We start from the raw sequence: 27,921 nt of genomic DNA, 5'->3' as shown, positions 1-27,921 counted from the left end.
GAAAAGTCAAAGTAGTCCACGTTCACCTTTTTTTTTTAATCAATATATTGATATTAACATACCTAACTACAGTCATTAACAGCCAAAAAGCTGCATGAGCCGCTCTTGTGGTCGGTCTGTCTACTTGAGTCTCATCGATGTGACGTTTGATCTGCTGTCAAGCCAGGCAGCTTTTTCCATTTTCTTCGCCGTTGCTCCTGTCAGCTTCCCAAAGGGCCTTGGAGGCATCACCCTCAGGCCACTTCGAGCAGCGTCCGCAAGGCTTTTGTGTCTCTACACAAAGTTGTTGGTGATTTGCCTCTGGTGCTCGAAAAGGTCTTCGATCTCTGCGCTGTAAGCGTCGCCTTGAAGAGAGGAAAAGACGGTCAGAAGTGACAAAGCGGCGTGGCCGTGAAGGGGCGAGGGGGTGAAAGTGGACAAACTTTGGTGCGTACCTGCGTGACATCCGTACATAAAAGCTCTGTTGCCGTCGTACTTGCAGCGACAGCGCATGACGTTGTTCATGAAGTCCGACTCGGCCATGTCCATGGAGGGGTTGACTTCCACCTGTCAGACAAGCAAAATCGTCAACACTTCGAGACAAGAAAATCGACGATTTTTCTTGTTGCTACGTATGTGTGGGGAATTTGGTTAGCTTTGTTGCTACACTAATGTAGCGTTCATGGCGGTAACAAAACAGACATACCTTTTCGATCGTTGCCTCCTTGTGCCAAAACATCAACTGGAAATTTGCCATTTGTCACTTTTGAGCCAAGGTAGACCTTTTTATTGTGTTACGCTTTGAAGTTGATTTCACATTTTACTTTTGACAATACGAAAAAAAAACAAGTTCCACGTCATCATTTGTCATTAGCTTCAGAGGTGTTTGTGTTGTTTTTTTAAATGTCATTTTAGAACATTTTAATTATGCTTGTACTTGAATGACAATTAAAAATGTTAAAAACGTATTCTAAAACGTACGCTAATTAAGTTTTCCTGATGTACTCAGGAACAAATTATTCCAAAATATGTTTGATTGCAATGATATGTTTGCAGTATGAAACCTAAAGTTATTGCAGTTACAGCTTGTCTTACTGCACGGCACACGCGAGTATTCCTTGGTATTTGCCAGCACAACTCTGTAAACTGCTGCTATGACCTTTCTCTTAAATAATAAAGGCAACAAGTAATTTGCTGTAATAGCCGTTCTGTAAAAATGCCCCACCTTTTTTTAAACACCGGTTACACACAGTTAGAGGCAGAAAGGCGGTAAACTACAAAGAAAATAACCGAGGCCACCGCTGGTGTCATAAAACCGGAATGAATTTCATTTTGGGTTTACATTTCCCATACAGTTGAAAGGGTTGTCAAAATTATCCCAGGTCACTCGGTCTTCCCAAATTCCTGTCATGTGTATGCCGGGCAATTAGTTTTGCAAAGAAACGCGTACAGTATGTCAGGAATGTGACTCAGTTGGATGTAAAGCGACTTCAGTGAAAGAACGTTTCAAACACTCGTGTGTTTTGCCATTGTTGTTTGGACTGTAAGGTTCTTATAAGCATTCATTCATTCATTTTCCGATCCGCTTATCCTCACAAGGGTCGCGGGGGGTGCTGGAGCCCATCCCAGCTGTCTTCGGGCAGTAGGCGGGGGACACCCTGAACCGGTTGCCAGCCAATCGCAGGGCATACACAGACAAACCACCACCCGCGCTCACACTCACACCTGGGGACAATTTGGAGTCTTCAATCAGCTTGCCATGCATGTTTTTGGAATGTGAGACGAAACCGGAGTACCCGGAGAAAACCCACGCAGGCCCGGGGAGAATATGCAAACTCCACACTGGGAGGCCGGAGCTGGAATTGAACCCGGTACCTCTGCACTGTGAGATAGACGCGCTAACCACTGGACCACTGACTTATAAACATGCATGTGTGAAATCATGGAAGACATCCAACACTTGAACCTTTTAAAAAGAATGATGGCAAATGATGAGTCAAGCTCAACCTCTGCTGTCCCGTGCAGTTTTGGTTTTGAGTGGTCCAGAGCACAAATGTGTCTGAGTCACAGACGAGCCCAATATATTGAGACAGAGACACTAATGTCAAATAATTTTAAAAACAGAACTTTAATTTGCTTTATTCCTGGAAAAAAAAAGTCAGAACAGTGAATGCATACTTGTTGCCAAAACTACCACAATGACACATTTCAAACTCAGCAAAATGATAAAGTGACAAAGTAGCAGAAGCAATGCCCAAAGACATGACAAGGCCCACAGAGTAGATGCATCCATCCATCCATCCATTTTCTGATCTGCTTATCCTCACAAGGGTTGCCGGGGGTGCTGGAGCCTATCCCAGCCAACTTCGGGCAGTCGGCGGGGGACACTCTGAACCAGTTGACAGCCAATCGCAGGACACACAGAGATGAACAACCATCCACGCCCACACGCACACCTCGGGACAATTTAAAGTGTTCAATCAGCCTGCCATGCATGTTCTTTGGAATGTGGGAGGAAACCGGAGTACCCGGAGAAAACCCACGCAGGCCCGGGGAGATCATGTAAACTCCACACAGGGAGGCCGGAGCTGGAATTGAACCCGGTACCTCTGCACTGTGAGATCGACGCGCTAACCACTGGACCACTGTCTTATAAACATGCATGTGTAAAATCATGGAAGACATCCAACCCTTGTACCCTTTTAAAAAGAATGATGGCAAATGATGAGTCGAGCTCAACCTCTGCTGTCCCGTGCAGTTTTGGTCTTGAGTGGTCCAGAGCACAAATGTGTCTGAGTCACAGACGAGCCCAATATATTGAGACACAGACAGCTCCAAAAGTAATTACAAGACTAGTCATCTGGACACTGTTTTAGTGTGTAGCGCGCCACTAAGACACATTTGAAAAGGGGCTCCTTACTCAACAACTCCCATCGTAATTTTCCTCGTAAATTAGCGTTGCAGGCTTTGCGTGAGAGGCTTTAGCGCGGATGTTGTGTTGATTCACTGAAAAGAGTGCGGTGCTTGGTTCGGAAGTGGCTATAAAAGTTAGGGCAGGAGGAATTCCTTGGTGGCAAATTAGCCTTGTCTAATGGGAGGGGAGGCACTGGGGGAGCCTCGCGACAAGTGAGGTCATCGTTAACTCGGTTTAATTGGCACGTTTCATTAGCACGGGTCGTCTCGGAGGGAGTCACCGCCGAATCCGACTCAAAAGTCAGAAATGTCAAGTCGGCAACGTTAAATGGAAACCGTTTCGGTCATTCAGCCTAATTTGCTGAGTCATTTCATAAATCCTCCTTAGGACTGAATTATTTCTTACTTTAATTTCTATCCTCCACATACAGCACTATATAATTGTAGCCGGCGTGCTCCAGAGACACTCATCCAGCGCTCATAAATGAGCGCGGACCTGTTGGACTGGCTGAGGCTCAAGTAATGACAGAGAGAGAGAGAGAGAGAGAGAGAGAGAGAGAGAGGATGGTTGAGCTAGATTGGGAGGTCGGGATGTTCGCAACGAAAATAGACGTACGGTATATAACCAGCAAGAGAATGCGGCGAGCCTGTGAGAAGCATTGGGTGTAAAATGTCGCTTTACAATCTGAAAAGGCATTTGGTATGCAATTTAACCCTTTCAGAGACAGCGGTTACTGCAGTGGACAGCTTATCGGGTTTCAGGTTATCGTTATTTGTGCGTGAAAGGGTGAAGTGAGGCAAATTACATTCGACCCGGCGCTCATGTATGTACGATCATTCATTTTCTACACCACATTCACAGTCAATCGCAGACCGCATATAGAGACGAGTCAAAAAAACATTTCGAAGTTCTTCAAATGTACAACGATTTGAGTAGTAGCCGTGACCATTATATGACCGTTATATCGTGATGGTGCTAAAACATCAGTTGTGTTCGGCTGCCAAAGAAGAAAAAGAAGAATGCAGGATAGAGTAGAAGAAGAAATTATCGTCAGCGCCAGGAAGTCAGCCAGAATTTATTCGGTAACATCAAGCTTTCTGAGATCTTAAACGGTTTCGATACTGCCAGGAAATTAGAAATACCCATTGTCATTTTTGAGAAATGAGAAAGGGTTAAAAAGTTGAGTGAATAATTCATGTAGCGTGGATGTACTTTTCACCTAAAGTAAATAAATGTTGTTTGACTGATTTCCTCCTTGTCAGCGGTTCCGAATTTTAGACTCCTTAGTTTTTTCGAACGTAGCATTAAATTCAGAGGGGCTGATCTCACATTTTAAAATCATTGCAAATGCCAAACTTTCACCATGTTCAGGGTTGGAGAAGTATGTAGACGAGAAGCCGACTGACCTGAAAAATGTAATCTCCAGGCCGCACGTCCGTCACGTCAACCCACTGACAATCGATATCGTGGCGGTAGGTATCCCAGCAGCCCACAGAGATACCCTGGTCGCCCAGGTTGTAACAGGAAAAGCGCTTTTGGCCACCTAACACACAGCACAAAACAAAAAAAAACAGTTGAATTCCCTTCATCGTCATCAAAGTTAGCGTAATGCCTGCCATTTTGCAAAGACCATTTTGTTATGAACGCTACTTTTTCACCCAAGCTATTTCATCCATGATATAACAAGCAAATGGAGAGTGAACAAACAAGCACGGCGGCGATCTAATACATTAACCACAGAGTAAACCTCCACTCTGCTTCAGCTAAAATATTGAAATTAATTTCCTGCCACTAATGGGAAAGTGCGGATTTGGGGGGCGTTGGAACGGTGGTGAATATTACCGTCAGGGCAAAACGTGTCCTCCAGACAAAAACTGGCCTTATGTCCTTCTGCGACCCTGGTGCCGTTGAGAGTCAGCAGGTCATAATGTGTGAAAACCTCGATGCTGTGGTAATGCCTGAGATGAGAGAGAGAGACCATGTCAGAAACAGAGATGGCAAAAGTGCAATGTTGTTAGGTCACTTTAAAAATGCTAAATTAGTTGTGACAGCAACTGGATAAAACAAAAAAAAAACATATTGGTATATATTAGAGTTTGAACTGATTAGTCAACGAGTCAACTTTTACATCACTGGTTCAACGTTTGAAATCGTCCCTTGTTTTTAGCAGCTGGTCTTGCAATCGGCCAATTTACAGAAGTCTACCAGACTAGAGGGCTCTGTTCAGTAAATTCCCAGCCAACAACCCCAAACAGTCTAAATCAGTGGTTCTTAACCTTTTTAGAGTACCGAACCCGTTAATATGCACATTCACCGAACCCTTCATGAGTGAAAAATAAATATATATCGTTTTTACAAATTCAAGAAATTAAAAAAAAACACATTTATTAAAAACAGAAAAAAGTAAATAAAATTTCAAGAGATAAGTTTGTTTGTTTTTAATTGTACGACGCACTATCACGACAGTCACACGTTGACAACAAAGCGAACTAAATTTCCCACAGCACTGATTGCACAAGCAATGTCATGTGATCATCTGTAGCCAGTGACGGCCAAGCGGGTGTGTCATAACTAATTGACACGTTGAGTCGGGTGTGTCTTAACCTCCATGGCAGAGGCTCCGTCGAACCCCTCGGGTTCGATCGAACCCATCCATGTTCAGAACCACTGGTCTCAATACATCTGCGAAGGTCCCGCTGTCCCCATCCGTTTACAAATCAAAACTGCAAAATAGTCAGGTGCAGAAACCTGAAAAATCTACTTACAGTAAGTACGTTAACCAAGTATGTAGACCACTGAGCGTGCATTTCTGTTTGCGGCGTTTGACATTGAATGAACACTGCTCCCCTATGGCGTGTAGCCTCGTGACCTCACTGTGTGAAACACGAGCGTGGGTGTCACCCGAACACCCCGCACAGAAGCTTGTTTTAGCGCCAGCGTCGCGTAGCCTGTTTACACCGCCCTTGCTGAAAGGAGGTCTTTGAACGATGCGTCCGTAGCGCTAATGTGTTGTCGAAACAACCTGCGGCACCCTTTGCTGTCCTTTGTACCCCCTCGCGACTTCGCTAAATGGTTCGCTTCACACGTACGTGAACGCGACCGGGTGCAGAAAGTTGCAGATATGGCCGCTCTTTGAGTGGACTCGTTGTCAAAGGTCATAGTCAGGCATTTTTCGACATTTCTTGAGAATGCTGTTAAGGGTCCAATACACTGGCGTAGCTAGAGGAGGGACAAGGGGGGCACTGCCCCTCCTGAAATATGCTTGGATTCCCCCAGATGCCAGAGCACATAATTGACTTTTGGGTGTTTTACGATTTTATTTTTATTTTTTGCCACATTTACCCCTGTTTTCTGTGGACAATATTTGAATGTTTATCAGCATATTTGAATCATTTTTGGGGTTTGTAAATGTTTTGTTTTTTTTTTTTTTTTAGGGGGGGTGTTGCGAGTGTGGCGGGGATTAATCAAAGGGCCACTCAAAGTGCAGCTCATGGTCCATATACCGCTACAGTGTGTCAACTAGCTGAAAATTAAATTTCAAACTTACCATCTAAAGTGGTCTACTTTCCTTATTTTAAGATGAAAATTCAGCATGATGATGTAGTAATTAAATGACAAACGTATTCAACATCAAACTTAAAGCATATTTTTAGGATTATAAAAAAACAACAGCTAAGCTTAAAGTAAAGTTGAAGCATTTGTACAGCAATTTAACATGACACTTGTCGATTTCTGTCATTGACTTTTTATACAAAACTTGAAAATGAATTGCCATTGGGTTCTCAAATTTGAAATATCATATTTTTAACGTATTTAATAATGAATGTTACAATCATTAATTAGATACAAAAAAAAAATTAAAGAAAGAAACTGGGCACCAATAAATTCATTCATTCACTGCCACTGACGGCTATGTAAGTCGACGATGTATAAGTCAATGAGTTAAGTCTAAAATAAACGTACTTCTTGCTTTGCTTCGATTAACGTGACTTTATTGTCTTTATCGGTGCGTATGTCACCTAACGGAACCGAGTGCTGGAGTGGAATGACGTCCACCAAAAGCTGCTGAAATGAGCTGACAAAGATTCTTGTGTTAAACTGGTGGTCTTGCATGCTACCAGCTGATTCCGAGTCATAATCTGCTTGTTTTCTTTCCGGCTGGTGATTACATTAAATAGAACAGCAAATGACTCCACACAGAGGCCATTAATGCGTGTTTTCCCCAAAACGGCAACTCAACCGTGTCCAGGAGCCTCTAAAATAAATGACCACATGGTTAACCGCAACATCCCCCCATATAGTCAAACATTCTTTCCACTGCAATAAAGCTCTGCAAACGCATTTGAATGACCCCGTGCTGGGATGTGGTACCTGTGACACTGGTGCCACGTCCAGCTCTCCCTCGTCGCTTTGGGTCGGAAATCGGAGCGTCCCAGGTTCATGATGCGCGAAGAGAAGCGCAGCAGCCGTCTGTGGCCGTAGGGCCAGTTCATGCGGGCGGCGGAGGAGGACAGACAGTTCTCCTCATTGGCGCAGCTCAGCAGGTGGAGCGGTCGGTCTTCCAGGTAGGCCGTCTCCTGGACCAGCTGGGCATCCAGAACGAGGTCGGGAGCCGCTAATGCAGCAGAGACAAGAGATCATATTGGAATTGTTAATATTTGATGTTTGTCATTTTAACATAAATGTGAAGTATTCCGGTTGTATGTTGGGGTTATTTAAATTTTATTTGAGATTATTTTAATTGTATTTTATATTTTTTTTAATTTCATTTTTTTTAAATGTTATTTAAATGTATTTTATTAGGGCATTTTATTTCTTGAAAAATATTCCTTGTTATTCCTGATTATTGTGCAAAAAAAAAAATCTTTACTTTTTTTCCAAGCCTGATGTCGTGCAAGATCACATTTTACGTATTTACTCCATATGTTTTTTATTTGCCTTTTTTGCAATATTTACAAAAGAACGTGCAGCCCACAAATTAAGAGATGTGAATTATTTCTTTTTTTTTTCTTACATTGCACTACTAACTGAGGTTCATTTGTATTTACACTTGTATACAGATCAAGAATGTAAAACTGCTCCATTTTAATTTTCGACATTGTACATTGTAAAAGTACATTTTAATTTTATGACCCAGGACCCGATTGATTCTATTGTATGTTGTCAAATCTTGCTTGCCCCAGGGACCAGCTTTTTAACTTTATACCTTTCATTACTCCATTAGACATGGCGTACCCATTACATCATAAGTGCTTCATTCCACCCCAGAGCGACTTCCTCTTGCTCCACATGACAGTGTCCGATGCGAAAATAAATTTTTAATCATCTAAAAAAATATTGGACATCATCCATTGTCCTTAAATGGATACAGTTCAATCTTAGAGTTTTCCCCTTATACAGACCGAGAGAGAGAGAGAGATTTACAGCATATTTGCTCAGCTAGAGCCGACCTGTGAACCAATTTATAGTCGAAACTTTAGGCCAGAAGACAGGGAGCTAAAAGTTTGTCTTACTCTCCGAGCAGGTGACGCCAGCCGCCTTCGGTCCCCCGCCTCGCGGACAGTGCATGTGGTTGTTACGGCGACACTGCTGAATGGAGAACTCGGTGCCAACGCAGTGAGTTCCGCTGAGGATCAGCTCGGCGGCATTTGGGTCGCTGGTCCAGTACCTTTCGTTGGGTGGGGGGGGGGGACACAACAATGAACTGATGTGGCGTCACTTTCAGAATACCTGATGTGCACTCGCAGCAAATCCCAGACCCAGCTGTCTGCACACCACCATGGCTTCATTGATGCCCCAGTTCTCGCTGCAGACCGAACCCCAACGCTTGCGGCCGCCCACCTCCATGAGCACCTCCACTCGACCCTCTGAGGGCACCCTGCCGCCAGCCAGACGCACCTGGAAAACAAGGTTTACCATTATTCACCTTTGAATGCCGAAGCACGTGTGTTACGGCGGTGTTACAGTATTGTTCATACCGTGTACTCTGTGCCGGTTTTAGGAACGTTACAGCGCACGGAAGCATCCTGGCTATGTTTGAATGTCCACGGTTGAACCTCCTGGAAGAAGCAGTCGAGGATGGATCGTTCTGTCCCCGTGCACTGCACACTGTTCATGTGGATGGGTCCACTACCTGCACAGGTCAGAAATTTTGTTTTTCCACAGTTTGCTTCGTGTGGGCCGAACAACCACATGATCACTCTCAAGTGTGAAATAGCGCTACTTAACACAGCATGGGGCAAAAATTGGTGTTGGTTGATTAGCTGAATTAGTATTTGGACAACCTCTACCATGCTACAGTGCGCTAGCAAAGCGCTAGAAGCACAAATTATTATATTTCAGGAAGTACGGAAAAAAAAAACTGAGGAACAATTCAGTATGATCACTCTCAAGTGTGAAATAGCGCTACTTAACTCAGCATGGGGCAAAAATGTTGGTTGATGAACTGAATTAGTATTTGGACAACCTCTACCATGCTACGGTACACTAGCAAATCGCTAGAAGCACAAATTATTATACTTCAGGAAGTACGGGAAAAAAAACCAGGAACAACTCAGCACTGGTCATTTTATTTATTAACTCTTTCAAGGGCAGCTGTTACTCGAGTGGGCGGTTTATCACATTATCAGGTTACAGGTTCTCATTTTTGCTGCATGAAAGCGCTAACTAGCTCTCTGTATGGTATCAAGGAGCAGACAAATACAGAGTGAAATGAAAACGAATCAAAGCATTCTTAAACTGAGATTTCACGTGCCATTCATTCATTCCGGGCCACCCAGTGTCCGCATAAATTTGCGTCGTGCGAAGCCTGAACGCTTATCAACTGAAATCTTTTTTTTTTTTTTTTCCTTTGTCGTTCAGCGTGCTTTTTCCACTTCAGAAACAATGAAAGCTTCATCTCCGTAAAGTGCTATTGCAAGGCAAGCAGCAGAACGTGCAGCATCGACTTTGGCGATCGGACAACACCTCATCGCCAACCCTCTGTTGCTTTTCGGCAAAACAACCACAAAGCATATGCTGAGTCCATCAAACAAGGGCAAATGTGTGTAAAGCCTTGTACTTTCTTCAATCGGTATTTAATGAAAACCAGACCCTCCAAAACGACATAAATCAACATTTTATGAATGCAAACAGTCGGTTCCATTGAGACGGCTGTTTGACGAAACCGCTCGCCCAGATATGGCTTTCGTGTTTTCTTCATGCGTTAAGACATAAACTATAAACTTGGAACTGAACGGGCATTTTAGCAAGCGCCAGCATATCCACAAAAACCAAGGGGAAGGAGAGAAAAAGCCAGATAGACATCGGAAATGAAAAAATGTCGGAGGCGACGGGGACTGAGAACGCAGGCTGGCTGGCTCTGTCACTGTAAGATTGCAGCCTTGCTTCCACGTTGGTCACACATGTGGCGAGAAAAAAAAAACACATATCTGCCCAACTTCCGCCGCTATCGCAATGGTGACTCCCATAAGCTGAATTTATCGCGACAAGGGTGTGGAAGGGCCCACATGAGGGAAACCAAAATTTAAAAAAAATTTAAAAAGCAGAGCAATCATAGGCTGTACTTAAAACTTGTATTGGAAAATATGTGAAAGCCCTGAAATAAATTCTCACAAGAGTCGCAGCACGCTTCTGATGAACGTTTATGGTGTTTTGCTCCCTCACGTGTGTGAAGTAAAACTCAATGCAAACACACACGTTCGGGGATTGTTAAATAAATACTATAAAATAAAACTGGAGGTCGAGAAATAGAAATATCCTATAGCGGTAATTTAGCTCTATAATTTTGAGGTGGGTTGGATCAAAACATAAATTTCCACATCATGGTTGACGGAATAGATCTGTGATTGGCTGACAAGTCCAGTGAGTACCCCGCCTCTCTCCCAGAGTCTCCATGACCCTAGTGAGGACAAGCACGATAGAAAATGAACATATTACATTAACGTAGCATAAAGAAAATTGAATTCCGCAAAAATTCGACAATCACCACAGAAAACACGCAGTTTTGAAAAACGATGTGAGCACAGGCACTATTTTTCTTTCTTTTTTTTTCTTTTTTTTTTTTTTTTTTTTTACTCGCTAAAACCAATCCAGTGTCGGTTAATTTATGGTAAGCAGCATATGTCTGTTTTCTTTATGGCTTTTCCTCATCAGGGTTGCGGGTGAGCTGGAGCCTACCCCAGCTGACTTTGGGCAAGAGGCGCACTGCACCCTTGTCTGGTCGCCATTCAATCACAGGGCACATGTAGACAAACAACAATTTGGAGTCTCCGATGAACATTGATTCTTGTTTGTGATGTGGGAAGAAGCCAGAGTTCTTGGAATTTTTTTTTTTTTTTTTTTAAACGGGAGCACAAAAAGAACATGCAAGCTCCACGTTAAGTGCGAGAAGTGGCAGATGCCGTCATAGGTTTTATTTCATTAGAAAGATGTCTTTAACGTTTGGAAATTGGATGACTTTGTCCTCATTCTTGTCCAGGAAGCACAAATGGTTGGTTGTGCTTTCAAGGAAAACCCCGATCTTTCCCACACTGAAATTACACTCCATTTCAGGCACTGAAATTAATGTGCTGTCCTTCCCCCGCCCCCCCTCCCCTTTCCATGAAACATGTCCGAGTCCATTTTTCTTAGCCAAGATTATGTTAGTTGGGTAGTAATCTGTGCTGTCTGCGGCTGGTTAGAGCCCATGAAACAAGCCAGAATTATGTTGCGCCACCAGCAGGATTCCAAACATGATTTAGAAGTTTGAAGCCATACGCCACTTTATACACTGCTGTGTATGTGTGTGTGCATGTGTGTGTACCACACACACACACAGGCATTTTCAGAATGAGACATGCTGGACATGCTACAATCTGTGAGCAATCAAGCGGTCTGCGGAACAAATGCTTTGTCACCTAATCACATTTGCTCATCATAAATAAGTCAGCCCGGGGGGTCTTGTGGTTGTGAGACTCTTGACTGAAAGTTTGCGTGGAAATGGCGCAGGCACTTTGTGTTTAAAAAAAAAAAATGAAAATGAAAATGAAAAGAACTGTACTGTATTTTTCCTGACTCATTTTTAGCATCCAGGACCTTTGTGTGAAAAAAAAAAAGCAAAACACACTGAAGTCTTCACGTGACATTCGGACTCATGAGATGTCATTTAGCATTTTTGTCAAAATTTTAAAGCATTTTTCCACTTTTTTTTTTTTTTTTTGCCAGGACAGTCATCTAAATATGACGTTTCCAGTTCTAGGGTTATCATCATATGTCTCCTTTTTACCACAGAAACCGTGTGCGGAGTACTCAAGAGGTATATTAAATTCCAAATTGTAGCGCGTCGCAGACGTCAAGAGTCGCCACTGTGTATTATTTCACACCGAAATTAAACATCCACTCATTAAGTCTTTATATAACTTTTCCCGAAAATCCCGCTTTCTGTACATAGTGGGAGTTTGTTCTCTGTAAAGAGTCTAAATTAGGCGTGTTGAAGCAACGCAAAGGCCTATGGTTATGTGGCCTTCATGGCACATGTGAAATTACAGCTTGCAGCCAAACGTCATATCGTGAACATTATAGAGGAGGGACCTGTGCTGCGCCCTTTGAAGTGCCATCGACCTGAATCAAAAGTTCTACGGTACACTGAGACCTGAGAGGGAGAGCGCGCGCGCATGCGTGCATAGAAAGCGAATGAATGTGCCAACTGTAAGCAGGTACTCAAGATGACATCATCGCCAGCAGAGGTAAAAAGGTAAAAGGGAAACTGATGTCATGCGCTTCGTTTAAGCCACACAAGCAAACGGTCATGCCGCGTTTCGCCTTCATCAGCATGAGGGGGAGAGCACACCCTGGCTTTCAGGATTTTGGGTGGCCGTTCATTCCCGCATCTTCTTAGGGCGGGGACGCCAAGTACACACAGCTGAGTAGGTAGAACACTGTGGAACCTCTCGGAGAAAAAAAGCGGCGGATACAGGAAGGAATGTGAAGTAAGCAAACCGAAAAAGTCCATATTGTTACTTTAAGGTCGTATTTTGTTTTTATTCCTAACTATGGTTCGTAGTTAATCATGCATGGTTTAAGAAGTTAAAAATTCATCGCTTCACCCCAGACCAAGGCATGAAACACCATTCTTCTACCGAACAGAAAAAAATGTGACCTGATATAGTGTTTTAGGACTTCACATACTTTATACTGTCCTGTGGTTTCATTAATTTTTTTATTGGGCCAGAAAAAAATTGCACAATTTTCAAAGAAGAAGCTGGTCACCGCAAAGAATAGAAGGAGAGACGGATAATATGTTGACGTTTCGTTGGCAATGATCACCCCATTGACCGACCCACGCATTTGGGTGACAGAGACTCACCACGCTTTGCTTTTTCACCACAGGTTTTATACTCTATGTACGGAATTATTATGGAATTAACACATAAGGGTGAGATTAATTTTTTTTAATGTGGCTTTTTTTTATTTGCATAAAATGTTCAACGACGATAATTATTCATCAATATACCAAATGCAAACTTTGAAATTAGTAAATTCAATTTGACAAGACGACCGTTCAGTGGAGCTCCACATTCGGCCTGTACGGTTTGTATTCCTGTGGTCTGCTTGTTTTTACACCTTTCATTTTATTTAATTTTATGTTGGAAAATGAGGAACATCTGCATCGGGAATCACCTTCACAAAATTCCTTCAAGTTTAGACTTCCACTTCCACACTTGTATACTTACATGCGGGTGAAGAATGATGGCAACAGTTTCACCCACTGAGAGATTATCATTATTATTATTATTCTTTGTTAAATAAAAATTAAATCTGAGCAAATCTCAGCTGGTCCAATATCCTGACACAGATTGTGGTCAAACTGAGAGGTTCCGCTGTATGTGAGTCAGAGCCTTTGGTGGGCAAACGCAGGGTACTTTTTGCTATTTGAGCCCTCAAAGCCTAAACAAACCAGGGCAGCTTTTCGTATGAGGCGTCATGTGAAAGTTTTGTGGATATGTGTGTGTGTGCACCTGACCGTCCCGGCTCAGGACACACAGGTGGAGCAGTGAATCATAAGACAGACGTGATCTCATCTGATTGCTGCTGATGTGAGATAAAACACGTTCTGCAAAGGTGGCCGTATCTCATCTGGCATTCCATCACGCTTGATAAACACTTTAAAAAAACCGCCCAGTCAAAACAAGATCATTGTTCCTTCTCACCTTGACCCATATAGGCGCCTTGCAGTGCATCCTTGGCGGTACCGAAGCCCAGCTCTCTGCACACCACGCTGGCCGCCGTCCGCTCCCACATGTGGTCCACGATCGTCCCCCACTTTCCATCTCGGAGGACCTCTACGCGACCCTCGCCGAGCCTGGGCCCGGCCTTCAGACGCACCGGCTATGCCGAGAGAACAGGATCAAAAGTTAAAGTCGACATCGCCTGAATTCACTTTACAAATAATCACGTCTTCTTACCACAACTGGGTACGGGGCTTGAGGTCTTCCCGAGGAAATCCGAGAAAACTGAGGACCCGGAACACATTTGACCACAGCGTGCCGTCCGTTCTTACAGGGGGCGGGGCTACGGGGGATTGACAGCTGACCGTGGCACTCCGACAAGGTGTTCTCACTTCCCAGACAGTGGACCTTCTCGATCCAAAAGCCTTTCTTCTTGGACATGAGGCTCAGCCTAAAAGGGAGGAGATGAAGTTCAAAATGAAATTCCACACAGCTTGTTGGGATTCCATGTTGACCCATAAAATTTCACTGCTATTTTGTGAGGCGTAACAGAGGTGGGACGGCTCTTATGTGAAGTAGCCAAAATATGCCAAGGTATGATTTACCTTGTTGAAGGATCTGCCACCTTGGTGTCCCATATTTTCCTGTAAAGAAACAAAGAGAGGAAATGGTCCTATCAGGAGTGTGTATCGACTTTGGTCACGCACACACTTCACCCTGTGAGGTGACTTCAATGACCCCATGTTGGTTTGACGTAATAATGACCCTGGCTTCTGTTGTTTGTTTTCGATGTAACCTGGCCACACATGAGAACATCAACTATTGCGGTACACACACACACACACACATACACACACACACACGCACACACACACGCGCATATTGCATGTTTTTGCCTGGTGACCAAAAATATTCACCACTCTCGTAATGACTTGCAATTGCTCCAAATATAACTTTTGTATATAAAACAATGGTTTTCGAGCAGGGTTAGGAATACAAATGGTGCGGGCTGGGATAAATTCACAGTTCCTTCAGCTATCTTTTTCTGCATTGATTTAGTCCCTTTCACAATGTGAGCTAACTGTTGTTTTTTTTTTATATTTAACCAACGAGAAAGAGAGAGGTAGCACCAAATTAGATGTCAAGTAAAAGCACTTTCTGAAATAGCGCCCAAATTATTGCTTTTTCTTTGGCCTCTTTTTCTTTTTAACTCTTTTTTTATAGGTTTTTAAGAATCCAGGCATTTAATCCTAGGTACATCTTGATGGTTTTTTTTTTTTTTTTTTTACGTGCTAGGGTAAAGAATGGTCCTAAAATGGCTGGCACCGTTCATCCCAAAAACGGACCAGCGTGAGGGTGTGTTATGAGAAAAACATGAAACTGTAAATCAAGATGTCTTGTGATTAAAATTTAATTGGATTGTTTTGAAGTAACGGTGGTTAGCTTCCTTTTACACTTTTATCCACAAATAAGAATGTTTATAAATCACGATGGCTTCGTGACCTTTGTCAAAAACACAACAAAGGATTGCGTTCATCTTTCCAAGTTCCGCTGCGTTTTTCACTCTTTTAGCCAGTAAAGCCTCCGTGTAAATACTGTAATGCCAAAAATTGTTCAACACTAGCATTTCGGTTGGAAAAAAAAGAACCCGCTTGCTGCCAATTATGCACAGCGCAGGGCAAGAGCTGAGGGAAGCCTTCCGCTCACTGGACGGGTACGCCAACATATGCCACAAACAGAGTGTGCCGGGATGGCTTCCAAACCTTGCACTGTGCAAACACCATTACAGATGTTCACATGGATTATGCTCTGTAGCGAACATGCTAAGTATGCTACTGCCTGGTGTGTGGCTGTTTTAAAACTCCCATTGTAGGAGTACTGTCTACCATGTGGCTCCTTTTCGTATTCTAAAGACCTTTTTATTAACTGAGGACAACAATATGTACAGTACAACCACAAAATTTAATAGGATGGGCCGTATAATGCATTCATGTTGTCTTTTTTTTTCCTCCCAAAAAAAATGCATTTTCTTCTTTTTTTTATGATTTTAGCTTGCTCAATATTGGTGAAATCGTCAAATTAACAATGGTGACTTGTTTATAAAAATTACATAATTTTAATGCATTTCATTTTAGATTGACACGACCTGCCATTGGATGAAATCTTTGCATCTTAAGAACCATTTTATAAACAACAGTATTTATTTGTGGGGAAAAAATGTGAAATTGATTGAATTTGGACATATGTAGGTTTCCACCAACCAGTGACAATAAACTTTTCTTTTTTCAACCTCATGTATGAACAACGCGGCCCTTCCTCTTTCATCTGTAACTGCTTCAAACAACAAAGAGTATGCAGAAAAGTGGTTAAGATTGAATGACCGTGTCTTATGTGTTGTGTCGTATTATTTTGTTATTATGTTATTATGACTTCACGATGGCGCTGCGAGAGTGGCTACCTTTACGGCAGCTCCTACACAGTACTTTTTGTTCTTCTACTTTCTTCCTTTCATAACTTTGCTGCTGTAAATTGGGAATTTCTCCATTGTGAGACGAATAAAGGTGTTCTTATTCTTATTATTCTTATTTCCAAAATCAAATGTGGTCCTGGAGTAGAAATCATGCATGAATAATTTATATATTGGACGTTTTGGTGAGAATGCAAGCCTCCTTACTTAATGAAGTCAGTGGGCTAAAAATATCAAATCAAGGGAGGCTTTGCTACAGCAGTGACGTTAGCGTCGCTGGCAGCTGACACTCCACTTCCCTCAATCACTCGTCACGCCGTACTTAAGCAAGACCTTTGCACAAATATGTTTTTCAAGAATAAAAGCTTGTTTGGGGGCGAGAAAATACGCATTTACATTCATCATTTCCAATTAGTTCACAGCGAGAGGTGTTTTGCAAATCGCTACTTCTAAATAAAAATACAACGCAAACGAGTGTACTCGCCGAGGAACATGATGTGACGCAGAACGCCCAAACACAAATAAACAGCTGACGTCATGCTCAACACGCAAGTGAAGCGATGCTATTCGTATCGCATAATTCCATAAGCGGCACAAAAGCGGCCAGTGACATGTTATTTCACACAGCATGTCCTCAACTCCCCTTGTAAAATGTGTTAAATGCAGCTATTATGTGGCTCCGCAGGCCGGCAGCCCACACAAACCCACAATTGTGCGACCTCGCCACACGCTGTCTAAACTAACTTCAGTCCGACAAAAGACATTCAGATTAAAAACCCATTGCTTTTTTCCGTTGAAAATCTTCTTATGTCAATATTGCGTGCGTATTGATCCACCGCGAGTGGACTCCAGACACCTGCGTTATGAGTTTTCACCACAGCATCCATTAAAAGGATTTTTGGCAAGAGCGTTACTTCGGTATTTGTTGGGCTTTGACACTAATGATGCCTCCACTTCCCTCAATCACTCGTCACGCCGTACTTAAGCAAGACCTTTGCACAAATATGTTTTTCAAGAATAAAAGCTTGTTTGGGGGCGAGAAAATACGCATTTACATTCATCATTTCCAATTAGTTCACAGCGAGAGGTGTTTTGCAAATCGCTACTTCTAAATAAAAATACAACGCAAACGAGTGTACTCGCCGAGGAACATGATGTGACGCAGAACGCCCAAACACAAATAAACAGCTGACGTCATGCTCAACACGCAAGTGAAGCGATGCTATTCGTATCGCATAATTCCATAAGCGGCACAAAAGCGGCCAGTGACATGTTATTTCACACAGCATGTCCTCAACTCCCCTTGTAAAATGTGTTAAATGCAGCTATTATGTGGCTCCGCAGGCCGGCAGCCCACACAAACCCACAATTGTGCGACCTCGCCACACGCTGTCTAAACTAACTTCAGTCCGACAAAAGACATTCAGATTAAAAACCCATTGCTTTTTTTCGTTGAAAATCTTCTTATGTCAATATTGCGTGCGTATTGATCCACCGCGAGTGGACTCTAGACAGCTGCGTGATGAGTTTTCACCACAGCATCTATTAAAATGACTTTTGGCAAGAGAGTTATTTGTTGGGCTTTGACACTAATGATGCTAATGAAGCTAACGATGAGGAGTCTCATCTGCCTGTTAGTCGAGAGTATAATTACGTTATTGCGCAAGGTTCATCGCACTTCGTTACGCCTTGCATTTCTCTGACTGGAAAAAAAAAATACATCAAAAAGTTTTTAATTGTTTATTCGGAATTCTGTGGACGACTTGCAGCAAAGATGCTGCTGATAACTGTGGTGACTAGTTTTTCCCGTGTAAAGAAGGTTAACAATATTCTGACATCGGTGGACAGTGAGCACACTTCTACTCCTGGCACCTTCATTTTGCTCCATATGGCACTCGCATGGAAATAGGAGTAAAGATCATTCTCAGACATTCCTCCATCCAACTAAAAACGTTTTATTTGAAAATAAATAAATTCATAGATTAATTGATCATTTGGTAAGAAATGTGTGTCAAATTCCCGGTGTAAAGAAGGTTAACAATATTCTGACATCGGTGGGACAGTGAGCACACTTCTACTCCTGGCACCTCCATTTTGCTCAATATGGCACTCGCATGGAAATAGGAGTAAAGATCGTTCTCAGACATTCCTCCATCCAACGAAAAACGTTGTATTTGAAAATAAATAAATTTATAGATTAATTGATCATTTGATAAGAAATGTGTGTCAAATTCCCAGGGAAGCCTGCCGAATAGTGGTACTCAAGCAGTCCCGTTATTTTACTAGCCTTTAAAACTTCACAATTAAAACACAGGGAAAAAAACAACAAGTGAGAATGCATGACAGATATAATTGCTGCATATGTCATTATTATATTACTGACAACTAGAGATAAAAAGTCTCTCCATCTGTTTTTTTAGCCAGCAGGCTACTTAATTGTTCATGGGGTATGACAAAAGACATTACGATCAAGTGCGGTGTTTGGTACATTTTTCAGTGCTGTTTAAGTGACTCAAACCCTAAAATTTACCAAATTGAAATCTCAACATTAGTTTTTGTTGGGATGAAAATGGGATTTAATATGAAGGACATTTGTTTCTGTGCCGGAAAATACGTGTCTGTTTCTGTGTAGCATTGCCATTTTATTCTAATCTAAGGATCATAAATGACAATTCTAAAGTGAATATCCTCTGGAAAAGTATTCATTCAACACATCCCACACAACTCGAAATTCAAACATAACAAAATCTAGAGCATTAAATGTCCTTATGAAGGTTGAAGTCCCTAAATCAAAAGCCAGACGAAAAAAACACGGTCATCTGCTGATTGAACGGCTCGTACGGCAGCCATAATTAAAGATATTTCACAGTGAAAGTGAAAATTAGATTGGACTGGTGCGGCTTGTTTTTTTTTCCTCCCTCCCTCTCTGGCAAGGCAGCCTTCCTCTCTCACACGCAGCTATAATGGAGGGTGTTTTTTTTCTCTCGCAGCACAAACCCCAGCGAGCCTCGCTCCTGACCAACCTGCAATTACAGCATCTTAAGAATCGCATCCAAGACACACAGGCGGCCCCAGAGACGCGGCCTGACTGCTAAGAAAGGCTTTCGAGCAAGGTGGAGGAACATGGGGGAGTGTCTCCGATGGTCAAAAACGTGCAATGTGATCTCGTAAGAGTTTCTTGGCTTCCAATCTCGGGTGCAGATGTTAGAAAAAAGGTCAACGTCATATTGTCTGAAGAGTCATTGTTTTGGTTGCTCACGTGGAGTAATTACAGTATCTATTTCAGTCTGCGCTTTACAATGAGCAAAACAAAACATGCACGGAAAGTGCACGGTTAGCATGCTTTTGCAGATAAACAACCCTGTACCAACACACGAAGAACCGGTGCGATTCGGGAGCATCGGCTTGAAGTAATTCATGCAGACGGTTGGAACATCCACGATGGGACTGACTGCACTTCAATACAATTTTGTCTTTAGAAGATCTAAGATGCATGTTTCTGGAGCGCACTACTTAATTGATTAAAGAAGAACAGCTAAAGTCTACATCCATGCAGACCTAACCAGACAACTCGACTGTAGAATATGACACGGACAACATGCGGCGAGAACCTTCCAAGCGTACACCCTGACGAAAAATGGATGGAATGAGTTTACCCAGGCGAGCCAAGTTAGCACAGAGGCTATTATGCGAATATTAGACTGACTGAAGTCACTATTGATGTAGCGGTTAACTCAATGGACTTTGTTAGAGGCACCATGAGTTCATTTCTCAATCAGTGACTATTTGACTCTGAGTACGAATTGTTGTTTATCTCTTTATGTGCCCTGTGATTAACTGGCAATCAGTTCAGGGTGGAGCGAACACATTAAGCACGAAAATGATTGACTCTCAGCAGATGTCAACCATGTAAAATTATAGAAATATGCCATCTAACAATTTTATACCAAACTGCTCCTCATTAGGTTCGCGAGTGAGGTGGAGCCTATCCCAGGTGACTTTGGGCGAGAAGCGGGGTACACTTTGGAGAACACATAGAAACCATCTTTACGGTATTTTTCTGTGCTCTAAAAAAAAAACAATTTACTCGCCTTAGTGAATCAAGGACATTTTGTTGGCAGTGGTTAAGCACTGCCACGATAGCATAATGGAAACCAACGGGTGGCCAATACCTAAAGTAGATGGTAAGCATTTTTAATGCCAATGCATGCTGGAGGAAAATATAGTTTGTGAAAAAGCAAACAGTACAATTGTTTGTGGAAACAGAAAGGAAAAAGGGCACTTTTAGACACATCATTATGGTTTAGAAGGCTATTACGACAGCAAATTGCAATGCATTTTGGGACACCTTAGGACACCCTATTTAAAGGAGACAATAAAAGCAGAATTTGACTGATACGGTTCGATTTGATTTCGCAACCTCTTCCAGCCACACAACCCAGAGTTGGGAGACCCAAGTCACATGACTTGACTCACCAGTAACTAAGTTGCTAAGCCGACTATAGGTTTACTCTATGTTCACAACGCAGAAGATTATTATTGGATTCAAGTCATAGAGATAGAAAATATGAAGAATAGCTTGAGACCATTAAATAACGTGAACATGTGTTAGTAAAGGTTCAGCTACTGAGTGCAAAGTGGCTTAAGTGCTAATATTAAATACGTTGTGACTACATCATATGACTTGACTTGTAAACCCCAAGTACATAATGAGTTGACCCTAGTTGCTTAAAATTTCATGGGGACTCAACTTACTGTATTTTCCACACTATAAGGCGCACCTAGAAGCATTCAACTTTCTCAAAAGCCGACAGTGCAGTGCACCTTATAATCCGATGTGCCTCATATACAGTATGGATCAATATTCTGATTTCTTGGCCGTCGTATTTTAAATTTTCTGTTAAGCGCTTTGCTACAGCTGCACTGGTTGTGAAAGCTCTATCAAAATAAATATGTGTTGTATTGTATTGTATTCCCTTTAACGCATCTCCATCTCGTGGATGCATAACGCAACCACAGCCACTATGGTAGCTTCTATTCTGTGCGTCTTATCGTGCGGTGCGCTCTATATATGAAAACAGTTTGAAAATAGGTCATTCATTGAAGGTGCGCCTTACACTCCGAAGGGCCTTATAGTACGGAAAATACGGTATTTGTTTTTTGCCAAAGTAACATGGGATTTGCGCAGCCGCTCTCCCTGACCAAAGCCAAAGTTTATAGCGCATTCCCCATGTATTAAGCTTCGGAATCTCTGCATTAGTCTGTGCAGATGCATACAATGAAAAACAAAAAAATTCTAAGACCTGCCACTGCCTTAATGGCAACCACTGGCAGGAGAGGCGCAGCAACGCTGACTCAAGCCTGCCGATGCTCTACCGCCAATAAAACAAGTGACTTCACACACACACACACACACACACACACACACACACACACACACACACACACACACACACACACACACACACACAGACAAAGGTTCATCTGGCCTCACACCAGCGTATCGACGGAACAGTTAAAGCACAATCAGGAGCTGATATTACACCTAGGGACAGGAATCCAAAATTAAAAGTATTGCTGTTTGTCTTGGGAGCGGAGATAGCATCAGAGAGCCCCAGAGGCAATGAGGTGCGCGATTTGCCTGGAAAGTGGTGTAAAGAAAAGCTTTTCGCTAGGAACCAAGATGCCCCTTATCATTACCCCGAGGCTGAGGAGAGGAAGGGACCTCTCGTGGTGATGTGGCTGAGGGGGGTGAAGATAAGCGTGACAGAAGGCTTTTACTTGTTCTGCTTCTTAAGTGGACTCGGCTTCTCTTTGCTTGTTATTCTTTGCTGACTTTTTCCATCATTTAACACTGATGGGTTGTTTTGTTAGTTAGTGTGTGATTCTTGCGAAGGTGATTTATTTGGTTATTTTTAGGGGGGTATTATGTCCTCCGAAAACATCTTTGTGTATTTGTTGTTCTAACTGTTGTTTCCCGCCCCAAAATTTTTTCTATTGTCAAAAAACACACCAAATTATCAGGCGTGTTGAAAATTTCCACCCATAAGCTTGATGCCCCCCGAATAAAAGACTCCATAGCAACCAATCACATTTTTTTTAAATCAAGTTTGACTGGGCAAACTGAAATTTGGCCGGCATGTCTAGCATGAGTAAACCCACAAAAAAGTCTCAAGAGAGAACACGTAACAGAAAAGACACAGGAAGTGCGCCATTCTGATTTGGAGGCCATTTTAGGACCATTTTGGGGTTCTTCACAAGTGAAATTTGATGATTCATCATGAAACACAAAGTCATAGTGTGAGCAACCATTTTTGTGTTATTGAGATTAATAAACTCCCATAATTGACAAAAACGTATGGATCATATAAACATTGGCTTAAGAACTTAAATTATTTTCGCAAAAGGACCTCAGAAGTAGTTTAAACAACTCGGAGACAGCAGGCTATTGTACATAATTATCCAACTTACCCAGCACTGATTGTCGACAGCTGGAGAAAAAGACGCTTTACTCACTTGTACATTTTGAGGTTGGGCTGAGCGGCGTCAGGAAAGCCGAGCATCCCGCACACCACTCTGCTGCTGTTCAGACTCCAGCCCATGTCGCACACCTGCCTCCATCTCCCCGCGTGCTTCACTTCCACCACGCCTTCGGTCACCAAGGTCTTCTTCTTGGTTGACATGAGCATAGGCCTCAGGCGCACTTCCTCGATTCGGACCTTACTGTGACCCTGAAGGAAGGAAGTCAACAATCGGTAGTGAGAGAAAACGTCAACAGCTGTGATGCGTTCATGCGTGGCATGCCGCCATACATGGTTAAGTTGCTGCCTCTGGATCCTGGGGACCTCGTATGGATGTCCGTTCCCGTAATAGCCGTATCCGGAGTGCCTGCGGCTAGCCACCGGGCCTTGCCACTGGGGCGAGGGATTCCCATTGGAGCTGATGGCGTTGCTGTGGTCTCCAGCGCCGGTCGTCTGCTCCCGCCTGCGCTCCGTGGCGCACACCACCCCCATGTCCTCAGAGTGCTTGCAGTCGTTCACCCCCCAGCCGTTGTGCTTGCAGTCCTTCAAGGACTTCTCGGAACCGTTGCATCGAACATTGTCCATCCATATGGGACCTTGGCAGAGGAAAGTAAGCTGTTATTAAGCATGCTGTCCAGATCAACCTTGTTCTGGAAACAGACCACACAAGCTCTGAAAAGCGGGCCTCGTATATGACTTAAGCCGGTAGCTTGATTAGGGGTTGCACCTTTGCGGCGTGTTCAGAAGTTGAGTGTTTTACGACTGCGCCTCTCAAATTCATTCCACGTTGTCTTTAATTTGGATTTAAAAGCAGCACTAAAGAATGTCCATAAAGCGCAGCAAGTGTTGCAAAATTGTGGTCAACTGAATGCTGTCATTACTCCAAAACAAATGCCCCCACTTTTTTTTTTTTTCCCCTCCATGCATGCGTTCCTCCAGCCTGCCGGGTGACCTGAACGAGATGTCATCTTTGTGCCTCTATGATGTCAGTTATTTCGGGTGTCTTAATTACTGGTAAGCCATATGGTATATTTTAAAGTATTTAAGGTCGAGTACAATATAATTGGCTGGCTTTTGGACCGACATGAAACACTGATGATGAGTGACTTTTGCCACGGCACGTCAAGCGCCGTATGACAATCGGGGCCACATTTTCAGCAGGCAGTGCAGCCTGTCAGCCGAGTCTGGTTTGCTTTTCCAGCAGGGGCGATCGCGACTGGCGGGACGTCACGCTGTGCAAATCCACGACAAAGTCAGCAGTGAAAAGAAACATGACAGTCAGGACAATGACGGATGGCGTCCAACATTTTGGCATTCTTTTTTCTCATGATGTAACTGACGACAAGCTGTGTTGGGTCAAAGCAATGTTTGGTATCGTAGGACAGTGGGAAAGTGATCCCAGGAAAGTCAGCCAGTAGAAGCTCTGTGCTGAAGCTTCAGTCGGTAGCCCAATGGTGGGTAGCCCAAAAAATGGTTGCGTACAAACCAGTTACTTGTAGACCAACATCGTTTTTCATAATGGTTTTTCATTTGCAAACGAGACCAAATTGTACTGCATGGTGAATAGAGGATTTAATCTATCAACAATTTAGGAAGGTCAGCATACACTGTGCATATTGAGCCTGATTTAAGCCCAATTTTGGGAGACTGATTCCTCCCAAAAACCTGGTCAGCGATCTTACACATTTGAAGCACTTTCATCTCTGATCCTTGTTAAGGGAAGCACGTTTATTGTTTTATCGCCAGTGTTGTTTTTAGCATTAGTGTCTTGATTTGTTGGAAAATCCCTTTCAGACAGGTGCGGTCCTGCTTCTGTCATGGCTCTCGTAATACAGAATTTCGATGGGTGGGACTTTGTACCCCCTTTCCGTATCAACGCGTTTGTTGCCTTTGATTTTCACTGGGTGATTTTTGTTCAGTGACCTCTCAAAGCTGCCTTCTTCGCATTCTGGGTATATTCCGCTTATTGTAGCTCCGTTCCGAGTACAAGACAAAACTAAGTTGCAAGATCTTCTCTAGCAGTGTCATTTTAACACACAGGTATCAAACGCAAGGCCCGGGGGCTAGATCTGGCCCGCCACATTATTTTATGTGGCCCGCGAAAGCAGCTCAAACATGTCAACTTCCATGATCCTTTCTAAAATGTCTACCAAAATGTTTAATTCTCACATGTAATAAATAAGAGATACATTCTAAGCATTTTCTTGTTACCAAACCCCTCACGGTAGCAACTTAAACAAAACTTGAATGAACAGTTATTCTTGACTTCTTGATATGGTTTCAGTCATAACGGCCTTCCAAGTCAAACGGTAACTAAAATGTGTCCCACGCAAAAAAATGAGTTTGACACGCCTGTTTTAACAGGATCCTTGTGTTAAAGAGACTTAAAAGTGTCTTACCCTGTCCTTCCCCATACTTGGCGCTGTGTGCCCACGTGACGCCCCCCTGGAAGCCCAGCTCTCGACAGACCACATTGGCCAGGTTGATGTCCACCTCGTCGTCGCACACGGTGCCCCATGTGCTGTTGTGCAGCACCTCCACGCGCCCCTCGTGAGGCTCCCGCGGCGAGTTTCCCGCCAGACGTACCTTGGCGGCAGGTGCGCGCGCCACCCTGGGCGGACCGGAAGTGGTGCGCCGTGGCTCGGCAGCGCAGAGCGACAGAAGGAAGAGGAACAGGAGGCAGCTGGAGAAGATGGCGTGGGACATTGTGACGGGGGAGGAAAGGTCTGGGGAGGAAGAAGGTAAAACATCTATGGGTCACTTTGGGCAATTAAAAGTTATCCAAATCATCCTTATTCTGATGCAGGCTCGGTTTGATGTTATTTGTAGAATATAGTGCGGAAAAAAAAACATGCTAAAAACTGCTGAGGTGTTTTCCTGACCCACTCGCTAGGTTGCTGTCGATTTTGAACAGATTAGGTGACTTTTATTTATGGTTGGATTAATTATTTTTGACACAGCAGACTGGATTGAAGATTGGGTTTGAGCTGAAGCTGGTCACCATTTTTGGACAGTTTTTTGTACTGAAGTTGAAGTCAATTCAATTATTCGAGAACGTTTGTAGCAGCCAGATGTATCCGTGGGTAACACCGCTAATTTTAGGAACCGCAGCTATACTGAAAATGTTATGCCTGTTATTTTAAGATCAAATTACTGCCTTTAAGAGTTTTTGGACTCAGTGCGAATTTTCTTACAGCTTGATTAGAAGTGGCAGATCTCGTTGAAGGGTTGGACTAAAAACAGCTGGTTCAAAAAATAACCCAATATTGGACCCCTTTAATTAATAACCTAAAATGTTGGAGCGAAATGAATAACCAACAAAACAACCCCCCAAAAAATAATATAATAAAATGATTAATTAGTTTTTGTACAAAACAAAGTCAAAAAAATGGGCCAAATTTACCCAAGCAAAGGTCGGCCCCCTTTTGACCCGTTAAGTGTTTTTTTAACAGTGCAGAAAGATTATTTTCACATCTAAACAATTTAGTCTTCAATGTACCCAAGATGCACGTTGGCTAGCGTGCCCGTAGAAAAGCCACAAGTACGGGAGAGCATGCAAACCGCACACGGGAAGACCACAGCTGAGAGTCGAACCCCAAACCTGAGAACTCTGAGTCAGACGTACCAACCACTCGTCCACCATGCTGCCCTCCGCCAAATATCATTGCATATAATTAGGCAGCTGTTGACTTCTTTTTACCTTTGCATGACAGCTAAAGATATTACAAAGTGTGACACATAGTCGACTCATCTTCTCGAATCCTCACTGTCTACTTTCCAATGCACTACAGAGCTTTGATTATTCTTATTTTCTAACAATTAAAAAAAAAAAGACACACTTTTGTCATGGAAGACCGGTGATTTCAATTTTGAGTTGGGTGAATTCTTATGAATATAACCAGCGAATGCTGAATTATCAGAGATGAGAAGAGGCCTAATTTTTAAAAGAGCAACAATGACATCTTCTGGACAAGCAAGCCAGGTGCCTGCTCAGTTACAAAGTAATACCACCAATTATGCTTATAAATACTGCAAATGGGAAATGTAATTTTTGTTCAAATCCATTCATTTTCATGCCAGTCACTCATTGGAGATAAATTCACTGAACGCTGCATGAAAACTCAAGAAACCCATGGGAAAGGTTTTAATTGGAGGTTAACAAGTACCGGGACTCACAATGTGGTCCTGGACTCCAAAAGTAAAATCAGAGCACTGACTCTGCAGTGTGGGAAAAAAAAAGAAAACAACACCTGAGACGACACATCAACCAATCAATACAATGAGACCAATAGAAAAAAAATGCAAACTCAAAGTATCAAGGAGAAAGCAAAGTGAAAGTTCACTGACCTGACAAGCAGCAAATTGTGTGTGTGGGCAGTCGCGGACGTCTTGAGTGAAGGAGTGTGTCTGCGAAAAAAAAAGAAAATCCTCTCACTTCATTCCCTCCTTCTCCATATATCTCCTCCCTGATTCCCTCTCTCCCTCCCTCCTTTCCCTTTCACATCACTCTCGTGCAAAGAACATAAAGCTTCAGATTGTGCCTTTATTGATGAGATAAGAGGCCCGACGCCGTCTGCTTGCTATGAAGAACACAACCGCTGAGGTGGGTTCGGTTATTTTTGCGCACGAATGTAATTGTAGTGCGGAGTGAAGTGAAAGGGAACAATTCTTTCCATTCACAAAAGAACAACATGTTTGCCAATTGTTTTTACAGCAGCACAATGACTTCTGTCCGTCCCAAACACGAGCGGGGGAAGCGATAATGTCACAATAGGGAGGTATCACTTCAAAGTTCAGCCACTAGGGGGCGTCTGTGGATATAAAAAGTCCACA

The 27,921-nt window shown here is 43.0% G+C and overlaps 1 protein-coding gene across 1 annotated transcript; it reads right to left on the bottom strand.

The window, feature by feature from the left end:
* Positions 1-27: 27 nt before the first annotated feature.
* loxl4 (lysyl oxidase-like 4) lies at positions 28-27,921 on the bottom strand. The gene is given in 14 exon segments (XM_019864679.1): positions 28-344; positions 435-546; positions 4,300-4,436; positions 4,736-4,851; positions 7,265-7,508; positions 8,407-8,791; positions 8,872-9,026; positions 14,083-14,260; positions 14,338-14,551; positions 14,706-14,744; positions 23,084-23,298; positions 23,380-23,684; positions 25,488-25,814; positions 27,436-27,921. Coding segments are annotated over 13 exon segments (2,478 nt in total). The 5' UTR covers positions 25,795-25,814; positions 27,436-27,921; the 3' UTR covers positions 28-273.

Source organism: Hippocampus comes, unplaced genomic scaffold (genome assembly GCF_001891065.2).
Source record: "Hippocampus comes isolate QL1 unplaced genomic scaffold, H_comes_QL1_v1.1 scaffold108, whole genome shotgun sequence".
Lineage (NCBI taxonomy): Eukaryota > Metazoa > Chordata > Actinopteri > Syngnathiformes > Syngnathidae > Hippocampus > Hippocampus comes.
This window is presented reverse-complemented; position numbering and strand designations above follow the sequence as displayed.